The sequence below is a fragment of the Aulonocara stuartgranti genome (assembly GCF_965226115.1).
Source record: "Aulonocara stuartgranti genome assembly, chromosome: 11".
In the NCBI taxonomy this organism is placed as follows: Eukaryota; Metazoa; Chordata; class Actinopteri; order Cichliformes; family Cichlidae; genus Aulonocara; species Aulonocara stuartgranti.
Window position 1 is genome coordinate 20,124,377 of NC_138947.1, and position 25,795 is coordinate 20,150,171.

Here is a 25,795-nt window from a genome sequence, read left to right on the forward strand (position 1 = left end):
CAATGGAATTACAGTCTGTCTGCTGTGAGCGCAAGTTGGCTCTGTGATTTATTTCTTAACTGAAACTGTGAAACCTACACGAACCCCTCCTCTCCTCTTCGTCTTCTTCTTCTCTCCTCAAACTGTTTCCATCGTCCTCCATCTCCTGTCAGACCCCCGCAGCACTGACCCGACAGAGGAGGGGGACTTTACCCCTGATGGTGTTTACGCCCACCGACTGAGGTCAATCTAGGGGAAGGTCTGCCGTAAATTGTTGATTGGATGCCGCGGACGGACAGCCAATTTCTCGCCAGTGCTGTTCCTGAGAGGAGAGCGAAGCTAAATGTGAGCACCTGAAGCACCATAGGGTAAGTAACCGCTTTAAACCAAATTGAAAAGCAGATTTATTCTTTCTTTTTTCTTTTTTATTTTATTTTATCTTTTAAATATAGAAACCTTTGTCAGTTCAGATAGGACTGGCAGCGTCTTAAGGGGAACTTGTTGCCATGCTTTCAACGCTTTTCTGTGATTTTTCATGATTTTTCTTGGTTCCAATATAGAAGATTGACAAGTTCGTTTTGCGGATGAACGCCAGCAGGGGCATGGTGACATTTTATTTTTGAAATAAAATCACGGCTTGGATTTTGGGTTAATACGTGTTTGGAGTGTATAAGTGCTTATTACCCGGAATTCAAAATAAAGTCAAGGCATGCCTCAAAAGGTATGTCTCGTATTATTGCTCATTTAATGCTTTCATTTTTTTTTCATAAATACACTGAAGTTTTCCTGTTTCCGTTATTAAAATAATAATAATAATAATGCTGATTGCAAAAACTACATATTCATTCGCTCTGTTCCATAATAGTCCTGTCAAAGAAAGTCTTATAGAAAGACTCCAGTAGCTGTATGATTCACAGTATTATATAGTTTACATTCTTTTTTTTTCTGCCGATGTATTTTCAGATATCTCGGTAAAAGATGTTTGTAATGTTATTTTAGCCTGTAACTATTCTTCTAGGTTGCTTGAAATTGTGAATTTATTTACTCACCTTAGTTTGTTATTGGAGAGTCTGAGCATGATTGTCAACTTTACCATATTTTCATTTATTATAGGTTTTTTTTTTTTTTTTTTTTTTTTTTTTTTACCTCAGTCTTCGGGTGTTGCAGAAATAAAATCAACTTGCCTCCAAATGAATTGCAGAAACAGATCTTACTGTAAATCTGAAGTTCTCATTTGGGATACCCTCTAGTGGTTGCAAAGTGGCATTAGATTTGTTTAGAGTTCTCTCAACAGCTGAAGGGTGTGTTTCAGTAATGCTGTATTCCCTCAAATGTGCATTTTAGAATGGTGAAAATTTGTAGATTTGGCAGGGGACGGGTGGTTAAGTGTGTAAACAGGAGCAAACCCTGGTTATGTCTACACTTTAAATGTTTGTGCCATATGGGCACTTTGACAAATCAAATTTGACTCTTAATGAAATGGAGAGGATGCAGTTATCAGTCTGTTCACACTGAAACTGTTTATCCTCAGCAGTCGCTTAGAAGTGGCTTCCAAACGCTGCAGTGTCTCATTTTAAATAAAAGATGGAGAAGATGGAGAAGATGTCAAATCGCTTCTTGAATAGAAGATGTTTATTTTTGGTGTGGAGCGTCACCCGGGGATCACATCTTCTCATGCAACACTCTCATGTGCCACATTGGTGCAAATTATTCCTTCTCCCACTTGCTAATCAATTTATTGGTATTTCTACCACACACAAGATTCTTATTACTTATTGACTGACCATATATTACCATAAGGGGGCTGTGAATCCCTATTGCAGCACTAATATGCTAATAACTTCTTTAACTAGAGTTAAAGTTTCCTTCTTAAACAAGCTAACAAATTGAAATACCCCCCCCCCCCCCCCCTCTCTCTCTCTCTATATATATATATCTATATATTTTTTTTTTTCTTTCGTGGCTCAATTAAGTACTAAAAATGATTTTTTTTTCTCCACTGTGTAACAAAATACACAAATAAACCATGCTGTGATTTTATTTGTTTCCAAAAGTCAATAACTGCTCCTTAAAAACATATGAAAAAAGGAGGCAAGGGAGTTCAGGGAGTAATTGGGAGCTGAAGTAGGGTTAAGACGCTGAATATTTACTGGCCTCATCTCAGCAGAGAGCTGATTATACTGCAGCTGAACATCCGTACCATTCCCAGTGGCTGGGACTTGTTCCTCCCTCTCAGTGAAAGAAATAAAAGATTTATAGCAGGCCAACTCACAGCCTTAGTAAAGCTGAGGGAAAATTTGAACGCATATTTTTTTTTCTTTCTCTTCTATGCGTATTTTTTTGCCGTTGAATTGGGGGCAGGCAAGGCCAAGAATGTAATAGACCTGTCAAGCATCTCCAGAGAGGAGCAACCAGCAGAGGAAGAGAAACAGGAGATTGGGCAGGAGGAGAGGGAGATAAGAGAGAAAAGGGCTTGTGAATGTTACTGAGTTGGGACAACAAGGGCATCACTCAGCATGGTTTTGAAAGAGTGAGCTGATTAAATAATGTAGTAAAACTGCTACTTGGAATCTGATTACATAGCCCACAAAAAGTAACAAACTTGACTGTTGCAGCAACAATTGGGTATCATTAGTTCATAATATTTAAAAAAAAAAAAAAAAAAAACATCTGTTACCTGTGCTTACTTTTTCCCTGTTAATTAGAGTCAAACTAAACTAAATGTAACCTGCAGGATCAATTTACTGATGTCTTTTCACATCAGTCTCATTACATCCTGTAGCGCACCATATGGGAAAACAGGTTTCCATCCATGTTTAATTATGCATTTTAACTCATGAATGTTTAAACATGTGGTCCATCGAAGCACTCATGGCCCAAATGTGGAGCCTGAGGCTGGGTTGGGGGCAGATGAGATGAAGCTGGTTACTTTGTCTTAGTTCATAATAAAACAGTTGAAAAACCACCACAGTAATCTAAATTAAGCTCACTAATAAAAAAGAGATTAATCAGATTTTGAATTAATTTTCCTTTTTAAATTGGCTCTTGCTTTATGTTACATGTAGTGGCCTCACACGTTTTTATCTTCAAGCGCATTGTGTCTGTTTGATGCTTCTTTCTGAATTTGAAATGTATAACTCTGCTTTTTAGTGCAACCATGTTTTCTCACAAAATTTTCTATGAATGTGAGAGAGCGAGGTTTCATGTTGCTCAGACTCAGTTTACACATGGATGTGAATCTGCACAAAGTAAATCAAGGTTTTAATGAGCAACACTGTCAAAGGTGCTGCATCATAACAGCTGCTTGAATCACAGCTGAGTGTTTTTTGGCTTCTGTGTTTTTAGCAAGAAACATCTGGGGTGTCTCACTTTGTTGCTTCTTGCACGAACATAACTGTCTCATTACAGTTTGACAAATGCGCTCAAATTCTTAAATCAGGATTAGATACTTCTGCGGTACAAATCTGAAAACCACCACATTGTTAACTTTTTATCTGGAAACAACTTTAATTTTTGTTGTGATACTCTTAATTGTATTAAGGTAAGTCAAATAAGACGTCTTTCACTACAATAATATTAACTGGAAAGGATTTCAAACCAACTTCCACTTTTTCTACACTTTTTCACTTGTTTTATATTTCCATTTTCAGTGCTTTGTGGCATTGCTCATCTGTGTTTGTCAAAAATAGGGTGCATGGTGGTGCAATGGTTAGCACTGTTGCCTCACAGCAAGATGATCCTGGGATTGATTCCAGGATTCGTGGCTGTGTTGAGTTTGGATGTTCTCCCTGTGTCTGTGTGAGTTTCTTCAGGTACTCTTGTTTCCTCCAGCAGTCCAAAGATGTGCACATAAGGTTAACTGTTGATTCTAAAGTGGCCGTAGGTGTGAATGGCTCTCTGTCTCTCTGTGTTAGACTGGTAATATGTACAGTGTATGGCTCCTCTCACCCTGGGATATGCTCTAGCCCACTTGCAACCCTGAATTTGATTAGGAGAAGAGGATGGATGCTTTTCTGGCTGTAATTGTCATTTATAGTGAGTAAATACACTCACAGGACACTTTATGACGCACACATAACTAGTAATGGCCTTAATCCTTTGTGGTAGGGATTCAAAAAGGTGTTTAAAACATTCCTCAGAGATTTTGGTCCATATTGAGATGATGGCATCAGACAGTTGCTGCAGATTTGTCAGCTTCACGTCGATAATGTGAATCTTCCATCTGAGTACAGTGAACTCATTGTAACGTTCAAGAAACCAGTTTGAGATGATTTGAGCATTGTGACAAGGCATGTTGTCCTATTTGAAACAGAAGATGGATCTGGCTAAAAACAATACTTAGTATGCTGGGGCTTCAAGATTAAATGCTCTTCTGCTGCCTTGGTTGTAACAACTGGTTATTTGAGTTACTGTTATCTTCCTCTCAGCTCAAAGCAATCTATTCTCATCTCACCTCTGTTATCAACAAGGATTTTTTTGCCCAGAGAGCTGTTCTTATTGTATATTTTCTCTTCTCAGATTGTTCTCTAGAAAGTCTGGGACCAAAACCCATTCTACACTCAACAAAAATATAAACGCAACACCTTTGTTACTGCTCCCATTCCCCATGGGATGGACGTAGAGACCTAAAATTCATTCCAGATACACAATATAACCATCCTTCCCAAACAGTGGTCACAAATCAGTCCAAATGTGTGGTAGTGGGCACATCTGCTATATTGAGATAATCCATCCCACCTCACAGGTGTGCCACATCAGGATGCTGATCTGACATCATGAGTAGTGCACAGGTGTACCTCAGACTGCCCACAACAAAAGGCCACCCTGGAATGTGCAGTTTTGTCTCACAGCAAAATGCCACAGATGCCACAAGCAATGAGGGAGTGTGTAATTGACATGCTGACAGCAGGAATGTCAACCAGATCTGTCGCCCGTGCATTGAATCTTCATTTCTCAACCATAAGCCGTCTCCACAGGCGTTTCAGAGAATATGGCAGCACATCCAACCGGCCTCACAACCGCAGACCTCGTGTAACCACACCAGCCCAGGACCTCCACATCCAGCAGGTTCACCTCCAAGATCGTCTGAGACCAGCCACCCAGACAGCTGCTGGAACAATTGGTTTGCACAACCAAACAATTTCTGCACAAATTGTCAGAAACCGTCTCAGGGACGCTCAACTGCATGCCCGTCGTCCTCATCGGGGTCTTGACCTGACTCCAGCTCGTCGCCGTATTGTGTATCTGGAATGAATTTTAGGTCTCTACGTCCATCCCATGGGGAATGGGAGCAGTAACAAAGGTGTTGCGTTTATATTTTTGTTGAGTGTACATTCAAAGTCATCTTTCTTCCTCATTCGGGTGCTCAGTTTGAACTTCAGCCGGTTGTATTAACTTTGCTTCTATATCTAAATGCATCGAGTTGCTGCCATGTGATTGGCTGATTACATAGCTGTGTTGACGAGGACTTGAATTGCTACACAAATAAGGTGGCCAGTGAGCGTAAATAAAAATGAATCAGAGAAAATATACACCACTGGGACAAAGTGATAAGCTTAGAAGTTACTTTATCATTTCAATTCAAGATGATAAATATGCAAGTTATACAAACATCCATTTCCAGAAGTTGTCGAGCTTGTACTAAGTGGGAACCTTAGGGAACCAGGCTGCTGTATTTATATATGCATGGTTTGCTTTTCTCTGTGAAAAAGAGTTTATGCTAGCAGACATGATTGCACGGTAATGTGAAGTAAAACCAATGCACTGATTAATGGCGGCCTTTTAATTCCAATCACTGAAATCTGCCCAATTTATCACTTTAGTTTGGCAGTAGGTCTAACAACATGTACTAGACAGAGCCAAATAGGTGTACTTATTCATAATTTTAACCACTGAGGCTCTCCTTTTGTATCCTGCTTGTATTTTTTACATTTTAATTAATATCTTGTTATGTTTCACATTGCAGAAGTTGACTGTTGTATGAGAAAATGGTTGAGACATCAGTGGTATTCACAAACACTGAAATAAATAATATAAAATAATGAATAAAAATAATCTTTTCAGAAGTTTATAAAAACGTTTAATTGCAAATAAATCTTTTATTGAATGTTAATTTTATGTTGCTTTTCTTAGATAGGCGTGTTTTTAGACATAAATGTTCTTCATAGGGATTTTTCCACAAAGATATTCATTAAAAATAAACAGTTCTTATAATTACATCTTCTTATCATCACAAATTGAAAAATACGGAATGAATACATATGTATGTCTTGCCCAGAGATCTTCATGAAAACACATTTTTGAGTGAATAGGCATGTTAGAGTTAATGAAAGGCCATTATCTGGGTTTATAGAAGAATCTGTCATGGTCACATGGAGTTGTCATGTTTTCATCAATGTTTTTATCAATCACACATTAATTATGATTTTAGGCTTTGAGGCACATTTTTTTCACCACCCTGTTGCAGTAGGTGCAACATTTTAAATTTTGGTATTATTTTTCCCAGCTATCAATGTGATGTGCTCCCTCTCTTAAAACGACATAGCTGAACATAGCTGATTCTTTACACTATGATGCATCTTTAGCCCAAAGTCTCACTTTGTGTTTGGATTGCAAAACAAGAATTACTTTGCTTAAAAACAGGAGATAATTCTGTGACTAAAGCTTCTGGGAAATGTTTATGTTGTGATTAGATTGTTAGTCATGAAATATTCCTCGCAAGTTAAATCTTTTTCTTAGTAATTTGTGTTAAAAGTATTCGAGGTTCAATGTAACGTTTGTAGTTCAGTTCAAGAAAAAAATTTAATAAAATAAACAATCAGTTGCTTGGGACAAAATATGCCCCAGCATTGTTTGAAGACTTCATCTTCTCATTCTTATTATTGCAGTGCTTCAGCAGCTTTACAGAAGCTCTGCAGTCTGTCACTGGCAAATAGCTTTTTTCCTAGTTTTGCACTCTGTCTTGGGGCATCTTGCTCTTTGATGTTTTTAAACTAATTTGTGAAAGACTGAGGTAAGATGAGCTCGGTTTACAGTTGCTCAAATATGACTGCAGGAAAGTTGTTTATTTTGAAGAACAAATGTTTTAATTAAATATTCTTGCTTTAAGTGTTTGGTGTTGAGAGAGTGAGCTCAAAAACAGGTAAAGATGTCAAGGAAATTGGCTGAGAATCTGTACTGCAAACAGGTGATTCTCTAGTGAGCAAGTGAAGATAGCAACTAAAGAGTTTTTCCATGATCTGTCAATCATCTTATTGCAATTTATGTTGCAGCTGATTCTACAAATTGTCTTGAATGAAAAAAAACATTGTTTTTCCTGCATATTTTACAGCATTTACTACACACACACACACACACACACACACACACACACACACACACACACACACACACACACACACACACACACACACACAAATACAGAGGTTACAGTGGGTCAGATCAATCCAGAACAGCAATCCGACAATTTCAGTTAATGAGCAATAAAATCTGATAGGCAGGCTGATACTGTCGAATGAATGAATTTTTCATGTGCTTCCAGTGACTGCATGGAGATAGTTACTCAGTAATAAGAAAATAATGACATCCCATGGCCTGCTTACACCTAGAGCACATCATGCAGATATAAACTTGTGGTTGTGGTACTTCAGTATATAGGCAGAAGAGGTGCCTTTTTAAAGTGGCAGGCACATTCTGAGTGGGAAAAACATGTTATTGTGAAACCCTGAGTGATACAGAAAATTGTAAGAAAGAGAGGACAGGGGAGGGAGATGAAACTATTTTCAAAGGAAAGGACTGCAATTTTATAAACTAGATTTTAAAATCTTATGTCATGTGCTAATTCATTTTGGAGTTTTTAAACCAGATTTTAGATCTATGCATGTTCTGTTGCTGAATCAAGTTTCTTTTTGAATGTTTTGAAAAACTAACTGAATCATAGTAATTTTGTGTTTGCATAAAATATGTGTTAAGAAGTTTAGTGCAGGTTAAAAAGGTTAGTGATGTGCTGTGTAGGACTGGCGCTGGGCTGGCTCCCTTGCACCAGTTAGGCTAAATCAAGGCTAAAAGACAGAAATTTAATTCAAGGTGATAATGTTGCTTAGATGTACTCACCAAACCCACCTTTTATACTATTCATATTGTCAAGGGGGTTGGAAATTTGCCATATAGATCTCTGATTGTATCTTGTGAAATCAATCACTTGAGATGTCTTTAGATGCTGTTGCCAGTGGTTTGTCTATTGCAGTGGTTCTTAACCTGGGTTCGATCGAACCCTAGGGGTTCGGTGAGTCGGTCTCAGGGGTTCGGCAGAGCCTCCACTGCGGAGGTCGCAGAGGTCCAGCCACGCCCGAATTATCGTGTAAATTTGTGATGACACGCCCCCTTCTGGCCATCACTGGCTGCAGACGATCATGCTACACTGCTTGGCCAATCAGGGCTGCGGGGAATGTAGCGCGCGCAGTAGTCAACATGTGAATGTCGTGGTAGTACTTCGCGTGATTTTTTTTTAAACATTTTAATCCATACTAACTATGTCGGGCAAAAAAAGAAAGTGGTTGGACGAATATGTACAATATGGATTTACATGTATCATGGAACGTGATGGGAGTGAGCGTCCTATCTGCATGATTTGCAACGCCAAGTTGAGCAACTCTAGTCTCGCACCGGCAAAACTAAAGGAACACTTCTTGAAGCTGCATGGAGACGGGGAATACAAGAACACAACACTTGCTGAATTCAAGGTGAAGAGAGCCAGATTCGATGAAAGGCCCACTCTGCCTGCTCTTGGATTTGTACCCGTTAACAAACCGATCCTCACAGCATCGTACGAAGTTGCTTACCTGATCGCAAAGCAGGGCAAGCCACACACCATTGGTGAAACACTCGTGAAACCAGCCGCGTTAAAGATGGCAAATCTGATACTCGGAACAGCGGCCGAAGGTAAATTATCACAAATTCCTCTTTCAAATGACACCGTCAGCGACAGAATAGAAGACATGAGTAAAGACATCTTGGCTCAAGTAGTCGCCGATCTGATTTCAAGCTCGGCAAAATTCAGCCTTCAGCTCGATGAGAGCACAGACGTTGCTAATCTAAGCCAGCTTACTGTTTTTGTGCGCTATGTGAAAGATGACATGATAAAAGGAGATTTTTTATTTTGTAAGCCTCTTACAACAACAACTAAGGCAGCCGATGTGAAGAAGCTTGTGGATGACTTCTTCGGAGACAACAATCTTTCATGGGACATGGTTTCTGCAGTTTGTACAGACGGAGCTCCCGTCATGCTGGGAAGAAACTCTGGTTTTGGTGCGCTAGTAAAAGCCGATGCACCACACATCATTGTGACTCATTGTATTTTGCACAGGCATGCATTGGCAACAAAAACCTTGCCTCCAAAAATGGCAGAAGTATTAAAAACAGTGGTGGAATGTGTGAACTATGTGCGAAATAGTGCTCTGAGGCACCGCATCTTCAGTGAGCTGTGTAAAGAAATGGGCTCTGAATTCGAGGTACTTCTGTACCATTCTAATGTTCGGTGGTTATCCCGGGGACAGGTGCTGAATCGTGTTTTTGCCATGCGTGTGGAATTAGCCCTGTTTTTGCAAGAGCACCAACACTGTCATGCAGATTGCTTCAAAAATCCTGAGTTCATTCTCATTTTAGCGTACATGGCTGATATATTCGCAGCTCTCAATCATCTCAATCAGCAGATGCAGGGTGGTGGAGTCAATATCATAGAAGCGGAAGAACACCTGAAGGCTTTTCAAAAAAAGCTAACGTTATGGAAACGACGAACAGAGAACAACAACTTTGCAAACTTCCCCCTTCTGGACAACTGTGTAAGTAAGGTCGAAGATGTGTCTGGAATCGGAGATGTTTCTGTATCCACGGAACTGAAGCAAACAATTGCAACGCACTTAGATGAGCTTGCAAAGTCTCTCGACAGATATTTCCCTACAAGAGAGTCATATCCAGCATGGGTGAGACAGCCGTTCACGTTTGCTGTTGAGACAGCAGATGTCAATGATGAATACCTTGACGAAATCATTGAAATTCAGCAGAGCCAGGTTCAACAGCAACTATTCAGAACAACAACACTCTCAACGTTTTGGTGTCGACAAATGGACAAGTATCCAATTATTGCTAAGAAAGCCCTGGATTTTTTTATACCATTTGTTACAACATATCTTTGCGAGCAATCCTTTTCGACGATGCTGGACATAAAAACGAAGAAAAGGAACAGACTTTTCTGTGAAAATGACATGAGACTGGCACTTGCCAAGGTGAAGCCACGCATATCTGAACTGGTCTCTCAAAGGCAACAGCAGAAGTCACACTGATTTGCAGGTATGTAATTTGTTATAAGTTCATGCATTGTGTTGGTTTTGTTCTTTGAACAAGGTGATGTTCATGTACGGCTCATTTTGTGCACCAGTAAAAAAACATATCTATGTCTTGAATTTGAAAAAAAAAAAAAAATTTCACTAAAGAGGGGTTCGGTGAATGCGCATATGAAACTGGTGGGGTTCGGTACCTCCAACAAGGTTAAGAACCACTGGTCTATTGATTTGTTCAGTTGAACTTGTCTAGGATATGGGTTGATTAACAATGCAGAGTAGAGGTCAGAGTCAGTCAGTAATTGTAATGTGATGCTCATGACGGAGCGGGTGGTGCTAAGGTGGTAAAAGTCTCACTTAATTCATTCATGGACTAACAAGAAAATTCAAACTGTGATGCTGCCAGTCAGTAGTCCGTTTCAACTTCCTGTTGCCGATAAATATTTCATGCAGCTTTTTGCATGCTGTCGTACAGCCTCTGTGTTTGAGTGTAACAGAAGAGAGCCAAAGACTTGTAAGCGAGGGGAAGAGAAGTTCTTATATATCTATATCATGTCTCCTCTCTGCAAAAAGACATCAGTGCCAGGCTACTAATCGCATGTTTCAAAGAAAAGGCTAGTTTAGATGAGATGTGTTGTTACTAATGTTTTCATTAATTAAGCGTATTGCGTTCCTTCTTTTGTCTAAAGCTAAATATTTGTCTGTTTTAGTAAACGACAAAGCTAAGGTTGTTCTCTGCGACAGACTCCCTCTGGAATTGGTTTTAAGATTTTTTTTCTGCAAAAAACTGCAACAAAAACAACAGAAAAAGTTCTCTTTCTGTTTCAAATAGGTTTAAAATTCATTTACTCATTTGCTGTGTCTAATAGCCTGCTGTTTCATGAGTCGTGGCTATGTTTTGAGATCTCAGATGTCATTTTATTTATCCCAGCTATCAATGTGATGTGCTCCCTCTCTTAAAACGGCATAGCTGAACATAGCTGATTCTTTACACTATGATGCATCTTTAGCCCAAGGTCTCACTTTGTTTGGATTGCAAGACAAGAATTACTTTGCTTAAAAACAGGAGATAATTCTGTGACTAAAGCTTCTGGGAAATGTTTGTTGTGATCAGATTATTAGTCATGAAATATTCCTCGCAAGTTAAATCTTTTTCTTGATAATTTGTGTTAAAAGTATTCGAGGTTCAATGTAACGTTTGTAGTTCAGTTCAAGAAAAAAATAAAATAAACAATCAGTTGCTTGGGACAAAATATGCCCCAGCATTGTTTGAAGACTTCATCTTCTCATTCTTATTATTGCAGTGCTTCAGCAGCTTTACAGAAGCTCTGCAGTCTGTCACTGGCAAATAGCTTTTTTCCTAGTTTTGCACTCTGTCTTGGGGCATCTTGCTCTTTCATTCATTCATTTTTCATTTATTTATTCATTTTCAGGCACAACAAATACCTATATTGAACATAAAATACACAAAACAAAAAACAAAACTTGCCTGAAAAAGGAGTGGGACGAAGAAAACTTATTAAATCCCACCCCTATACTCACTCATCAACAAAAAAAAACAATAAACTTCCCGCAGCTACGCCCATCATTGCATACAGACCCATCAACAGCCCCGGGCAGATACAAGCATCTAAGCGGCAGCTCGCAACCAACAATTAGAGCCTTCATAACTGAATACAGAATATATAAATTATAAATTGCATTACCACAGGTAACAGGCAGTAATAACTACAAGTAACAAACACACATACATATACATACATATATATCTACACACACAAGTACATATATGTACATACATACGCACACTTTATTTTTTATTTTGGAATCCATACCAGCAATGGTAAGAGGACAGACATTACAGAGCACACTAAAACCCATCATTGAGTATACTGTGACCAGACCAACTGTTTGTAGAGAAATTTAAATCTATGAATATTTTTGCATTGTTTCAATTGTAAACTCAGATTGTTCCAGATTTTCACACCACATACAGACACACAAAAGCCTTTACGGGTTGTTCGAGTTCTGGGTAATTTGAATTCTCCAAAGCCTCTCACATTATAAACCTTTTCTCGAATTTCAAATCTAGTTTGTAAATTTGCCGGTAAAAGTTTAGTAAAAGCTTTATACAAAATTATGGATGTATTGTAATTAACCAGATCCTGGAATTTAAGTAACTTTGCCTGAAGAAAGAATTTGTGAGTATGATCTAGATAACCAGCCTTGTGAATAATACGCAGTGCTCGTTTCTGTACTGTGACTAATGGATTAGTTGTATTTTTATATGTATTTCCCCACACTTCCACACAATATGTAAGATATGGAAGAACCAGGGTACAGTACAGAGTACGAAGTGCATCTTTATCAAGGAATTGTTTCACTTTGTTCAAAACTGCGAGGCTTCTGGAAATTTTGGTTTTTATGTGTCTGACGTGGGGTTTCCATGAAATTTTGTTATCAATTATAACTCCCAAAAATTTGTTTTCACTCACATTATCAATTGGTACACCTTCAATGATAATTGGTAATTCTATATTATATTTTAAATTACCAAAAAACATTGCTTTAGTTTTATTTATATTTAATGATAATTTATTTATGTCCATCCATTTTTTTATTAATTTTAGCTCCCTGTTTACAGTCATTACAAGATCAGTATAATCATCGCTACTGAAAAATATGTTGGTGTCATCTGCGAACAGTATGAGTTTAAGTACTTGAGAAACATCAAAAATATCATTTATGTATACATTGAAAAGTTTTGGTCCCAACACTGACCCTTGGGGAACACCACATGTAATACCAAGTTTCTCTGAATGGTAATGCCCTATGCTAACATATTGTTCCCGACCTGTTAGGTAACTTTTTAACCAGTTACCAGCTTTCCCTCGAATACCATATCTTTCCAATTTATCCAGTAAAATTGAGTGATTGATTGTGTCGAAGGCCTTTTTGAGGTCAACAAAAATACCAACTGCATATTTATTTTTATCCAGTGTATCAGTAATTTCTTCTACTGCCTCAATTATCGCCATTGAAGTGGTTCTTTGCGTTCTGAAACCATACTGACCAACATTTATTATTTGATGTTTTTCAAGGAATTTTTCTAATCTTGAATTAAAAAGTTTTTCTAGAATTTTTGAGAATTGAGGCAGTAGAGAAATAGGCCTATAATTGGTAAAACTGTGTTTGTCATTACTTTTATATAGTGGTATTACTTTCGCAATTTTCATTTTTTTTGGAAAACAACCGGACTGAAATGATAAATTACAGATATATGTTAAGGGACTAGCAATATTCAGAATAACCTGTTTAACTACAGACATATTTATGTCATGATAATCCATTGAAGACTTACTTTTACATTTTAATGTGATATTTATTACTTCTTGCTCATTTGTAGCTGAGAGGAACAGTGAAAAGGGATTTGATTTTATATTACTGATATTTTCATTTTTATGACACGGGATGTCCGCTGCTAGTTCAGGGCCAACATTTATGAAGAATTTATTGAACCCATCGACAATATTACTCATGTTGTGATTTTCACCATTTGCATCAGTAAAATATTCAGGATATGATGTTCCAGAAGATCCTTGTTTAATTAAGTTGTTTAACACATCCCAAGTTCCTTTTATATAGTTTTTATTTTCATATAATCTTCTTCTATAATAAAGTTGTTTGCTCGTTCTTATAATATCAGTCAATTTATTTCTATATGCTTTATATCTTTGTTCCACTTCTTTTGTTTTTACTTTGATAAACTGTTTATACAGATTGTTTTTCTTTTTGCAAGCATTAATAATTCCTTTTGTGAGCCAAGGACTTTTTATCTTTTTTTTCTTTGTCATGTGTTCGTTTACAGGACAATGTTTATTGTACCACATAGTAAAAATATCTAGAAAATTATCATAAGCCTTGTCCACATCTGACTCTTCATACACCGAACTCCAATCTTGTTGTGCTTAATCGAAATTGAAGGCATGAATTGCTTCTTCATTTATTGTTCGCTTTGCTATCATGATCTTGGTATCTATTTTTTTTAAATCACAGTCACACAAAGTAAAAACTGGTAAGTGGTCAGTTATATCACAGACAAGCAGACCACTATTAATTTGGAAATCCATGACATTAGTAAAAATGTTGTCAATAATAGTGGCGCTATGTGAAGTTATTCTGCTTGGCTTTGTTATTGTTGGATATAGTGATAAGCTGTACATTGTGTCAGTAAAGTCATCTTTGATGTTGATGTTTTGAGATCTCAGATGTCATTTTATGGTAAGGATTAGGGTGCGGCTCATGATTAAGATCGTCATCAGTCGACACTACTGGGTTGTAAACCACATTCAGCAAACAATAAATTCTTTTGATGGCACACAAATGAGTGTTACATGTCATTTCAGGATACTGGGGTGCTGAGTCTAATGATTCCCCTAAAAACAAAGATTCCTAAAGAACATGCTTGTCATTTGCGTCATTTACAGAACATAACCTGCCATCAGATTCAGTGTGACATTAAAATAAAGTCTTCACATGAAACCCAATTGACAGGGTTTTTTTCTCATAAAGATTGTAACATTATGATGCAAAACTTGTGCAGCATAAATCAATTTCTCAGCACTTCATCTGTATGCTGACAACAATCCACATTTCTTCCCCCCAAAAATATGGAGCATTACTTTGTTTCTGAGCAATTTCTCATGAATTATTCTGTACAGCCCACAAACTGGGTTTGAGCGACAGCTTGCACAAACACCCTACTCCTGATGGCCCTTTGGTCAAAAGAATTGCACCGTCCTTAGTTCACCCTTCAAATTGAATTACATCAACTAGTTGTGGATTACAGTACCACTGTGCATCAATATCGCCAAAGGGAGAGCATGGCTTATAGAGAGCAGTCAGTGAATAATGCATCCTAAAAATACAAACAAAAACGAGGCAATTAATAAACTAATGTTTTCACACAGCTCACCCAACACACTGATGCATGCATTGCACATGTGGATTAGTGTTTCTCTCACTGACCTAACATCAATAATTCTTTTTATGCTATGGACAGGTTATGTAGGTAAAACCTTTGTGTATTGAACACTGATAATACATACATAATTGATCAAATATGACTGACTGTGTTAAAACTTTCATGGGTGGAAGGCATGTCAGAACAAACAGAATACTGACTCAGTGATGAGCATCCATACGGCTTATAAATGCTATAAGCTGTCACAGTGCAATTATAGTTTATATATGAAGTGTGTGTGTGTGTGTGTGTGTGTGTGTGTGTGTGTGTGTGTGTGTGTGTGTGTGTGTGTGTGTGTCGTCATTAATTCAGAAGCATGCTGGTCAGTGAGTATTAGGATGTTCAGTTAGTATTACATTACACATGTAAGTGGTAAGTGGTTCTTCTATAGCACTCTCCTCTACTAAAAAGGCTTTAAACAAAATACCTCATATACACAAGCACTTTTTTCCTACACTTAAGTGCTTTCTAGCAAATACTCTGATGGATGGTTTGGAGAGCAACTTGTGGTTCAGTATCTTGCACAAGCATACTGCATGCACACTGGAGCAGGCAGGAATTGAACAATCGATCTTCCAATTAGTAGATGGCTTGCTTTAACTCGTGCATGTCTAATTTCCCCTATGCGTTTACATGAAAGGTGTCATGTTGGCAGCAACGAATCAATCTAAAAGCTGAATTCATGGATCATATTACTCTTTTTCCACAGAAAACACAGAGACATTATCCTGTGTTCCAAAGGTTGCAGGTTAGTGGTGTAAAAGAGTTCGAGCAGCAGATTAGAATGAAGTACGCTAACATTTTATACGGTTTCTACAGCATCAAACTAATTTGAACGTATTCCTCTGACAGTGCAATGCACAGTTTGTGTTTCATGTGGTTTTAGGAAGCTACACATATAAAAGGTACACCCCCAGCAGAGAATCTATATCACACTTAAAACATGCTGTAAATAAAAGAATTAGTGAAAACGTGGGGTGGGGCTTCCATCTGATTTTTAACCCCCTCGGACCATAACCTGCTCCTGACTGTTTTAGTTTTTGCTCTGGCAGCTGCAGACTTCCTGTTGTTTAAGAGTTTGAGAGTAAAGATTGAATATAAAAACAGATTTGAAACATAGGCTTGGTAAAAATTTGATCACATCACCAATTACAGTGTGGGGTTTGTGTTTTAGGATCATATATTAATGCTTTCAGAACAATAAATTTTTTGCTGCCAAGAGATAGAAAATCAAGGAATAAAGTTGGGTCTCATAGTTAATATTTATTACTGACAGCCATTAGAGAAACACAAAGAGATGCTGCTTTGCTTTGGGCCTCAGCTTTCTTAATTCATATACAGACATAAACCCAGAATGATTTGCAGTATTTTTAACACTGTCTTTGCATAATTTTTAACCCTGTAAGACCCAACCTATCGAAAACAGCCAGAAAATTCAAATTCTTTGGAATTTAGATGTTTATTAACCCTTATAACAAAATCCACAATTTCTTTTTGCTGTATCATGTTGCGTATGATATATTTTTATTACATATTTATTATATATATTTTTGTATCACATTTGATACATTGGGCATTTTTGGCAACTTTTTGTTAAAAACAATGTTAATTTTATACAAAAAAGGAGAATTTTGTCCATAACATTTTGAAAGTATGGCAAGTGTTGATCATGTTGATGAGATAGAGGTCTCAGAAACTCATATATCATATATGATACAAAGGGCATTATAGGATTAAATGGAAGTTGATTGTCTGTGATATAAGAAATATGATTAGCTAAATAAGTTTTCCTTTTTACAAGAAAACATTGCGTAGCACCTTTTCTGGCAGCATAACCACCTGCAGACAGCAGCGGGAAGAAATCCAGGCAATAATGGGAGCGTCAAAACTAACTAACTAAAAACTAACATAAAAAACTGAGTGTGCAGTATCCAATGATTTTCCTTTACTCTGTGCCCTTTGTGTGGTTACAAAGCTGTCTGTCTGAGGTGAGACCAAAGACAAAGTTCCAATAATAAGCGTTCCTTCGTTCTCCTTTCCTGTCAGAAAAAGTAGCCACTCATCTTTGGATCTATTTTAAAAGACAGAATCAAATGCACAGTGGGCCATGAAGGGCCCCACAGTAATTATGTTTCTCCTGCTTTTTTGTGTCATTAATTTTCAGCCTGACCATGTTCACTGGAGCAAGATGACTTTACCCAACAAGTCAGACGACACCTCCTCCCCCTCCTTCCCTCTCTCTTCCCTTGAACATAATTTCTCTGTCTATGTCACCAATGACCCCTCGTACTCCCCCATATCCTTCCCCACATCCTCTTCCTCTTTGCTGACTTCCACCAACTGCACCAGCTCTGCTTCACCCTACTCTCCACCATACAACTTCTATGCGGTGCTGTTAGTCCTCCTGATCTTCTGCGTGGTGTTTGGTAATGTGCTGGTGTGCGTGGCGGTGTCTCGAGAACGTGCCCTGCAGACCACCACCAACTACCTCATCGTCTCACTGGCTGTTTCTGACCTGCTGCTGGCCACGCTGGTCATGCCTTGGGGCGTATACCTGGAGGTGTGTGCACTTGTGTTTGTTTTCCCTTCTTTTCTTGTTTATTTTTTTGTGGTTCAGAAGAAAGACAAAAAAAAAACAGAGACTCAAATCCTTAGATGCAATGGAAATCAAGAGGATAAGAGTGTTCGGTAGTTTTCAGCCTTTTTCGAACAAACACAAAGCAAATGAGACCAGTAATATATTAGATAAGAATATGAGCCGACTGATAACCAGCCTTCCAGAATTTCACATATGCTGTTTTGTCTAGCTTCTTATAGTAATTTCAGTAGCTTTGGTTTGTGGACTGCTGGTTGAAAATGAACAATACAAATACATTTTTGTTAGTATGAAGTTACCAGAACAACATTATGGATAAGATTGGTATGGTAATCAAGAAAATAATAGGACTTATTAATAATGCGCATATTCTTTTGGAATAACCTGTCAGGTCTTCTCACATTTTGGTTTGCCTTTTGTGTTTTATTAACAAAAGGGGAGAAAAGCTTCCGTTGTGTATCTTTGCTTATTATGCTTCCTTTGTTTTAATTCTATTTTTTCTTTCTTTCTGTTATTTATTCTGCTTGATTTTTTTTTTCTTTTGAATTCTGAAATTTGTCTTAGTTGTCATCAGTTCTCCGGGCACTTTCTGTCCTACCATATCCCTTTGTTTGTCCTGAGTTTAATTAAAGTTATCTTTTTGTTTGTGTAGGTGATACCTCTGTGTTCTGTATATTGGGTCCTCTTTTTGAACTTCAAACAACACAAAAATACCCACTCACATTTACAAGATCAGTCAACGTAATGTTACATGGTTCCTTATCTTTATTTTATTATAACCTACTCAAAGAAAGATTGAATCAATAAGTGTTTTGGCATTTTTGGCTATTAAATAACACATACCTTTGTCACATATCAGATTGGCTATTGATTATATCACTGATTAATTATTTAATAATTATAAATACTGTTACTCTGTTTTAGTCAAGAATAATTATTGTTTTTTTTTAGATCCAAGGGACTTACTTGAATTATTTTTTTTAAATCCTTTGGTGCACAGCAGTCACTGTTAGAGTGCAAAATACTTATTTCTGCATTATTTAGTAGGTAAACACAAATCCTTTGTCTTTTTCTTTCTGACAGTCTTTGTAGTTAAATTTCAAAAGGAAGTAATGATCTTTATTAAACTATTAAAACTCAAATTAAATATTGAATTATCCAATAAGAAGCAAAAGTTTGAACCAGCCTGGTTAATATTGATGTGCTGCACATGAATAAAAATGTACAAAACGTGATACCAGGTTAAAAAAATGAAAGTGAGTTATGAGTGAGTAAAACTCATTTGCTTTGTTGAAGGTGGTAGGAGAGTGGCGATTCAGCCTCATCCACTGTGACATCCTGCTCACCCTGGACGTCATGATGTGCACAGCCAGTATCCTCAACCTCTGCGCCATCAGCATCGACAGGTGGACACTTGCCTAAAAATTACTCTCACATTATCACCTTTACTGCTTGTTTGTTCTCTTTTCTCTTTGTGTCTCCTCTTATTGTTGAGCTCACCTCACTTCTATTCTAACAATTTATCTTCCTCTTGAGAATTCCCTTTCAGCAGGAGAACAAGTTATTCTGTTATAAACTAGTTGAAATTATATAAGTCATTTTTAACCAAATAACATGACAGTAAATCAGTATGGTATTTCTTCCACCTAATCTTGACCTTTATATTTTTTTTTGGCTGGGTTATGCAAATAAACGCTAACCAAAGAGCATGCATATACATACATTACCTATACAAACCCCACTAAAAACTGCATTGCCATCATCCAGCTGTCACTGAGTAGCCAAATAAAAACTTCTTTCTGCTGCAGTCATCTATCTGTCCACCTTGTAATGACAGGTTTTCACAGTTGCAACCCTAATTAGTATTTGCTTTAGTGGAACCATATAAAAAACCTGATTAAGTGTTCCACCTCACCTGATGCCCTCTTAATGGTCCGGCGAGAGGTGGCCAGACACCCAGCGGGCAGACAGTCTGCAATTGGGTCCTAATTCTTCTGACAAAGTAACACATTTAGACTGCACCACTTTGGTCTTGTGTAATTTTTTTTTATAGCATCTAAGGATAGTCTCTAAATTGTTTTTGTTGAATCCACAGAGAGTAATTTATATATAATTCAGTAGCAAAGCTGTCAGGGCTTAAAGCCCCCAAAGTGACCCATTACAAGGACACAGGGGTGAGGTAAAGTGCTGTGATTTAATTAACTCGAGCACTTTATATGCAAAGTCATCCAGTGTATTCTGCAAAACAAGAAATAGGACAAATCTAGATAATGATTGTGCAGCTAGTGTGGAGTCATTATTTTGTATTTTACTTTAGGCTTCATGTTCCAAAATTGAACTTTGCTATTTGGGCTGTTTGGGACCTGATGAATGTAAAAACAAAGAATTGCCTGATTTTTATATTTTACCTGATTTTTGTTTCTGACAAAAATGAAATCCACATATGAGGGCATTTGTTTTCAATAGAACAGTGGCAGCATAATGTCCTTGTAAATGGATATCAGGCCCTTGTGGAGCAACATTTAATATTTTGGTCTGCACAACCCAAAATGTGATGTCCACATATGTGGACGCCAGGTCCTAGGAGGTCAATTAGGTGCAGAAATACATTTGTTTCCTCTGCATTGACGTGCATGTCAAGACACAACCATAAGTTAACGTGTAGGAGGCGCGTTAATGTGTCTGTGTGTATGTATTGTTGCAGATATACAGCGGTGGCAATGCCATTGCTCTACAACACCAGATACAGCTCCAGGAGGAGGGTGGCGGTGATGATTTCGGTTGTGTGGTTCCTTTCTTTTGCCATCTCCTGCCCTTTACTGTTTGGGCTGAACAACACTGGTAAAGGGTCATCTGATACTTTTTGACTTTTTCAGTGCTCAGCTGTAAATTGTTTTCTTTAAAATTATAGAACTGTTTCTTTTTTTTAATACAAAAACAGTCTTTCCAAACTGTCTTTAAATTTGATTATTCGTCTTTTAAAAATATAATGCTGTGACATTTCAATATGTTGGCATCATCGATGGTTAAAATTGTCTCACAGTAGTAGCAGTAGGGAAGGTGCCCAGCAGCTAACCTTATTGGAGAGCTATGAGGTAGAGAAGCATAGTCCAACTCCACCTCTAGGTACATGCAGACCCCGACCTCCTTATCTATAAACACTGGGAATTGGTGCTGTCTAGTCCATTTGACTCTGCAGTGAGCACGAGTTGATGATGAAGGACTTCAGCTTTCAAAGCACTCACACTGAACTCAAAGGCGGCCACTTGAGAATAAGTGGGGAAACATAGAGTAATGCGAGGGTGAGCAAGAGGCATCCGGCAGCCTCAGTTGTGGGTCCAAATGCAGCAAGATACCAAATGATGTAAGTCAAACTGTGAAAAATATTCTCTCTCCCCAGAAATGTGTTGCTCGTAGATTACAGCACGGCATTTGAAAGGTGCTCTGTGCATTGCTTTTCATTCAGTTCCAGCGCCAGCGTTTGAATGTAAAGGATCACATTGCATCATTGGTGGCTTGCAAAGCGACCCATGGCTCATGAGTTGGGAGTTCGCCTTGTAATCGGAAGGTTGCCGGTTCGAGCCTACCGCCTACTGGTGTTGGCCAGAAGTGGCGCGACATGGCAGCCTCGTTTCTGTCAGTCTGCCCCAGGGCAGCTGTGTCTACAACTGTAGCTTGCCTCCACCAGTGTGTGAATGGGTGGATGACTGGGTGTGTAAAGCGCTTTGGGGTCCCTAGGCAGGACTAGTAAAAGCGCTATACAAATACAGGCCATTTACCATTTGCAAATGTAGGTTTGATGAAACGCCAATGAAAACAGCGTTTTACTTCATGAGTTAACATTTTTAACATGGTGTCCAAAAAGTTTCAAAATCAAGAAGAAATGAATGAGTTTAATGGTAAATTCAACTGATGGTTATTACAGCTGACAACGAATGGAAACAGATGACCAAAGTTAACAGCACCTTTAATACAGAATAATTGAATATGTTGTACTCTTCCATACATCTTTACTATGATTATCATAGAGTAGATTTGCCCACCGCCAACCTCAACTGTGCATCAGTGCAACAGAACTGATTCATGTTTCTAAGATGGACTGTTCATCAGTTTTTAGGGTAGCAGAGCCACAGATTCCTATTTAGGATAACTTGAGTGCCATCTCACTTGTCTTTATGATTGCTCTGATAATAGTTAAATTCTGCACCAGTTTAAATCCTAGGTTAACCTCTCTTGCCTTTTGCCTTTGTACTTTACACATAGACAGATAAATCTTGCAATTATCCCTAAAGGCTTCTGTACTATATCCATTCTTTGCCCTTTTTCTTTTTTTCTGCTGCACATTAGCTAATCGTGAAGGCACCATGTGCAGCTTTGCAGACCCGGCATTTGTGGTGTACTCATCTGTGGCCTCCTTCTACGTTCCCTTCATTGTAACATTGCTGGTGTACGCGCAGATCTGCCTGGTGCTGCGCAAACGTGGCAGACGCACTGCCCCGCCACGCAGACACGGTTTGCTTGCGCAAGGTGCGGCTGAAGCAGAAGGTCACCGACACAGGAAGGTAGATTTCATACCAAACTAATGTTTATCAAGCTTGAGTCAAGTTTGAGTTTTCTTCCAGCCATTTTGCAATTGTAACGAGATAGAAAGTTTAGATGAAGTCAACAACAGTCTTCATCATATTTGAAAAACACTTTTGTAACTTCAGATACACACACTTCATCTCATGCACAGTGTAATTTCCATAAGATGACACTAGATTCTTATCCTACCAGCAAATATATTTTACTGTGAGATATCAGTTTCCAGTTCTTTTTTGCATTATCTTTTCTTTTCAATATACATGGCATTCTTCCATTTCAGAATAAGTGTACACAACCAGAAGATGTGAAGCTGTGCACCCTGATCCTGAGACCTGCCTCTGCAACCCCACAGCGCAAGAAAGTGGTGAGGGTCATAACTTAAGCCAGCACTCAGTCCAAACAGATTCTCTTTTTATTGTCATTTTTATGTAATTCTCACACAGAGCCTGGTTAAAGAGGCGGTGGTTCACCCTCTTGAAGTGGAGCCAGGTCATTTCCTGCCACAGAATGAGCAAGTTCTGGCTCCTCCGCCTCCTCCTCAGGCCTCTTCGAAATCTGGACGACCCCGGATCTCCCTGTCCATCTCGGTTGGACCTGCTCCTGTTCTCCCCTCAACCGTGACACGATCGGCTCTGACACCTCGTCCTCCCACCCTTGAGGATGGCATGAGGGGCCGTGAGGGATGGAGGGAGCGCAGTGCAGGCAAAGAGAAATGGGGCATCACCAAGGAAAGGGTGAGAGGGAGGCTGTCACAGCAGAAGGAGAGAAAGGCGACTCAGATGCTTGCTATTGTGCTCGGTAAGCAGTGGGAAATGCAGACTTATTAATGAGGTGTTCTCTGCACCACGTGTGCATGCTCAATCTTCACTTGTAGTTTGTCACACTGTGCACTGGTGCATTCACAAACTCTTTCTACCTGAAAGCCAGACCATTCCTAAGTCTCTATGACATTGTTTTTCAAGATATCCTTCTATATCTAGTGAAGGCACAGAACACATCTAAGCTAACAGAACAAAGTTAATTAAATTTAATTAAGGCTTATTTATATAGCGCCAATGTGTACTATAAGGTATTCAGTACTGCATCAATCAAGTGACGGAGGTTAATGAGAAGAGAAAAAGTAAAACACAGAGAAACAGGACAAAACACAAAACATGAGAGTGATTAGACAAACATATGATGACATTGATTAATGATATTTCTTTGTTCTTTGTCTCCATGCTTTGTCCTGTTGCATGTTTGTTGTCTTTTTTGGTCTATGTGTGTGTGCTGGTATATAAACTTGTGGAGAGTGAAAAGTGAGAGTGGAAGAAGTGCTCATGCATCACATTAAGTCCCGCAGCAGTCTAAACCTATAGCAACATAACTAAAGGAACGTTCATGGATATTTAATCCAGCTTTAACTATAAACTTTATGAAAAGGGAAAGTTTCTTGTCTTATCTTTAAAAGCAGAGGTGTCTGTCTCCTGAGATGGCTCCACGGGAGAGGGTACTCCTAGCTGATTGTAGCTTGTCCCATGTATCATCACATTTGCTCAGATGCCTTCATCTTATTTAGGTATTTTCACAAGTTTGCTGAGATTGCATACAGAGAGCAATAAAAGACTAAATAAAAATTAAACCAAAAATATGGGTTAAAACCAGCAATCATGAAATGTTTTTTAATACATAAAAGGTGACTGTAGATGTTTACTGTACAATAATTCCCTTGAGCCAGTTCTGTATCGCAAAAGGAAATGCAATCACCTTTGGCAGAATGAAGAAAAATCTAGATGAAATGTGTCCCGAGGGCTTTATTCTGAATAACTGAAAATAATTTGATTTCTCCAGATGAAAGATTTTAAATGTAAATTTGGAGCAAGTTTTCCTTATGTCAGTTGGAGAAACAGTGATGAATGTTAGCATTCACAGCAGCAGTTTTTATGGCCTTTATTATTTATGACTTCTGACTTGATTGTATTTTTCTCACCAAGCTCATTTTTGTTGTGTGATTTATGACATTTGGCAGTTCTGACTCTGAAACTGGGATAGATGATATCCTCTGTCTGTGTATTTACTGACTCAGTGGTTTTATGAGGGTGTGCAAACTACAAATGTACAAGTAGACAAGATATTTAATAAATTACATCCTTGAATGATTTCTGTGACACACAAAGACATAACCCCCGTCTTGTCTTTCTTTCAAAGGTGTGTTCATTATCTGCTGGCTGCCTTTCTTTCTGACCCATGTACTGAAGGCCCACTGCAGAAGCTGCTGCATCTCACCCTCCCTGTACAGCGCCGTTACCTGGCTGGGATACCTCAACAGTGCCGTCAACCCTGTCATATACACCACTTTCAACATTGAATTTCGCAAAGCCTTCATCAAGATCCTGCACTGCTAGTCCAAAAGGATGAGAGGTGTCAGTTGTCCAAAAATAAAAAAATAAAAACGCCTGACATCAATTTGAGTTCTGAGGTGAGAAAGAGCTGAGTAAGAAGCAAAGATAAAGAAGTGTGTGGCAGGTTTGATGTGCAGAGATGGGAAGTGAGACAAAAGAGTGGACAGCTGATAAGTCGAAGTGGGACAAACTTTTCAGAAAGTGAATGACAAGAGAAATGTAACAAATAGCTTACACAAGACTGAAGAAAGAAACTAGGAGGCAATCACAAAAAAGCGTGTGACAAGTAGAAGACAGGTGCACAAAACACAAACAAGCGGGAGATATTCAAAGAAAAGAAGACGTGTGCTGCGTTGTACAGATAATACGCTTGTCAAGAGAATTACTGAGGACCGGGAATCTCAGAGCAGCAGCTTGACTCAAAAACTTAGTGTAAGTTGGACTCCAAGAAACGTGACTGTTTTTCCAATTTACTGGAAGACTTAAGTCGTACTTGTATTTTCTTGTATCACTGACAAAAAGCACCTTATCAGTTTACATGTGCTTGTCTTTCCCAGAGGACTGGAATAAGTCAGGGGAAAGGGGGAAAAACAGCTTGCGTACAGCTTAAAACTCTGACAGCCAATGATCAATAATGTTTCATACGTCTTTTAAAAAAAATCCCCATTGCATTGTGTAACAATTATTGATTTGGTGACTGAGCAGTAACAGTCAAGACAGCTTTCATGCATTTTAATATGTACAGGTCTTTCTCTAAATAAGTTGTTTATAAATGTAAAGGTGAGTGTTGTAGACTTTGCTTTAAAGTTTTGTGGGATGTACAAATAATCAAATAAAAATCATTTTCATCCATTACTTGTGTTGTTTTAAAATCACTACCATCTTATGCAATGGA

General features: G+C 38.3%; 2 protein-coding genes across 2 annotated transcripts; both read left to right on the forward strand.

Moving 5' to 3' along the window:
* drd2l (dopamine receptor D2 like) lies at positions 1–25,795 on the forward strand. The gene is made up of 8 exons (XM_082551402.1): positions 1–347; positions 17,504–17,899; positions 19,232–19,341; positions 20,640–20,776; positions 22,283–22,497; positions 22,800–22,883; positions 22,963–23,317; positions 24,707–25,795. Exons 2-8 carry the CDS (start codon positions 17,528–17,530, stop codon positions 24,901–24,903), a joined length of 1,470 nt encoding a protein of 489 aa, XP_082407528.1. The 5' UTR covers positions 1–347; positions 17,504–17,527; the 3' UTR covers positions 24,904–25,795.
* LOC309718011 (protein FAM200C-like) lies at positions 8,571–10,319 on the forward strand (the record flags this gene model as incomplete). Its single annotated transcript, XM_082552954.1, has 1 exon — positions 8,571–10,319. One exon carries the CDS (start codon positions 8,571–8,573, stop codon positions 10,317–10,319), a length of 1,749 nt encoding a protein of 582 aa, XP_082409080.1.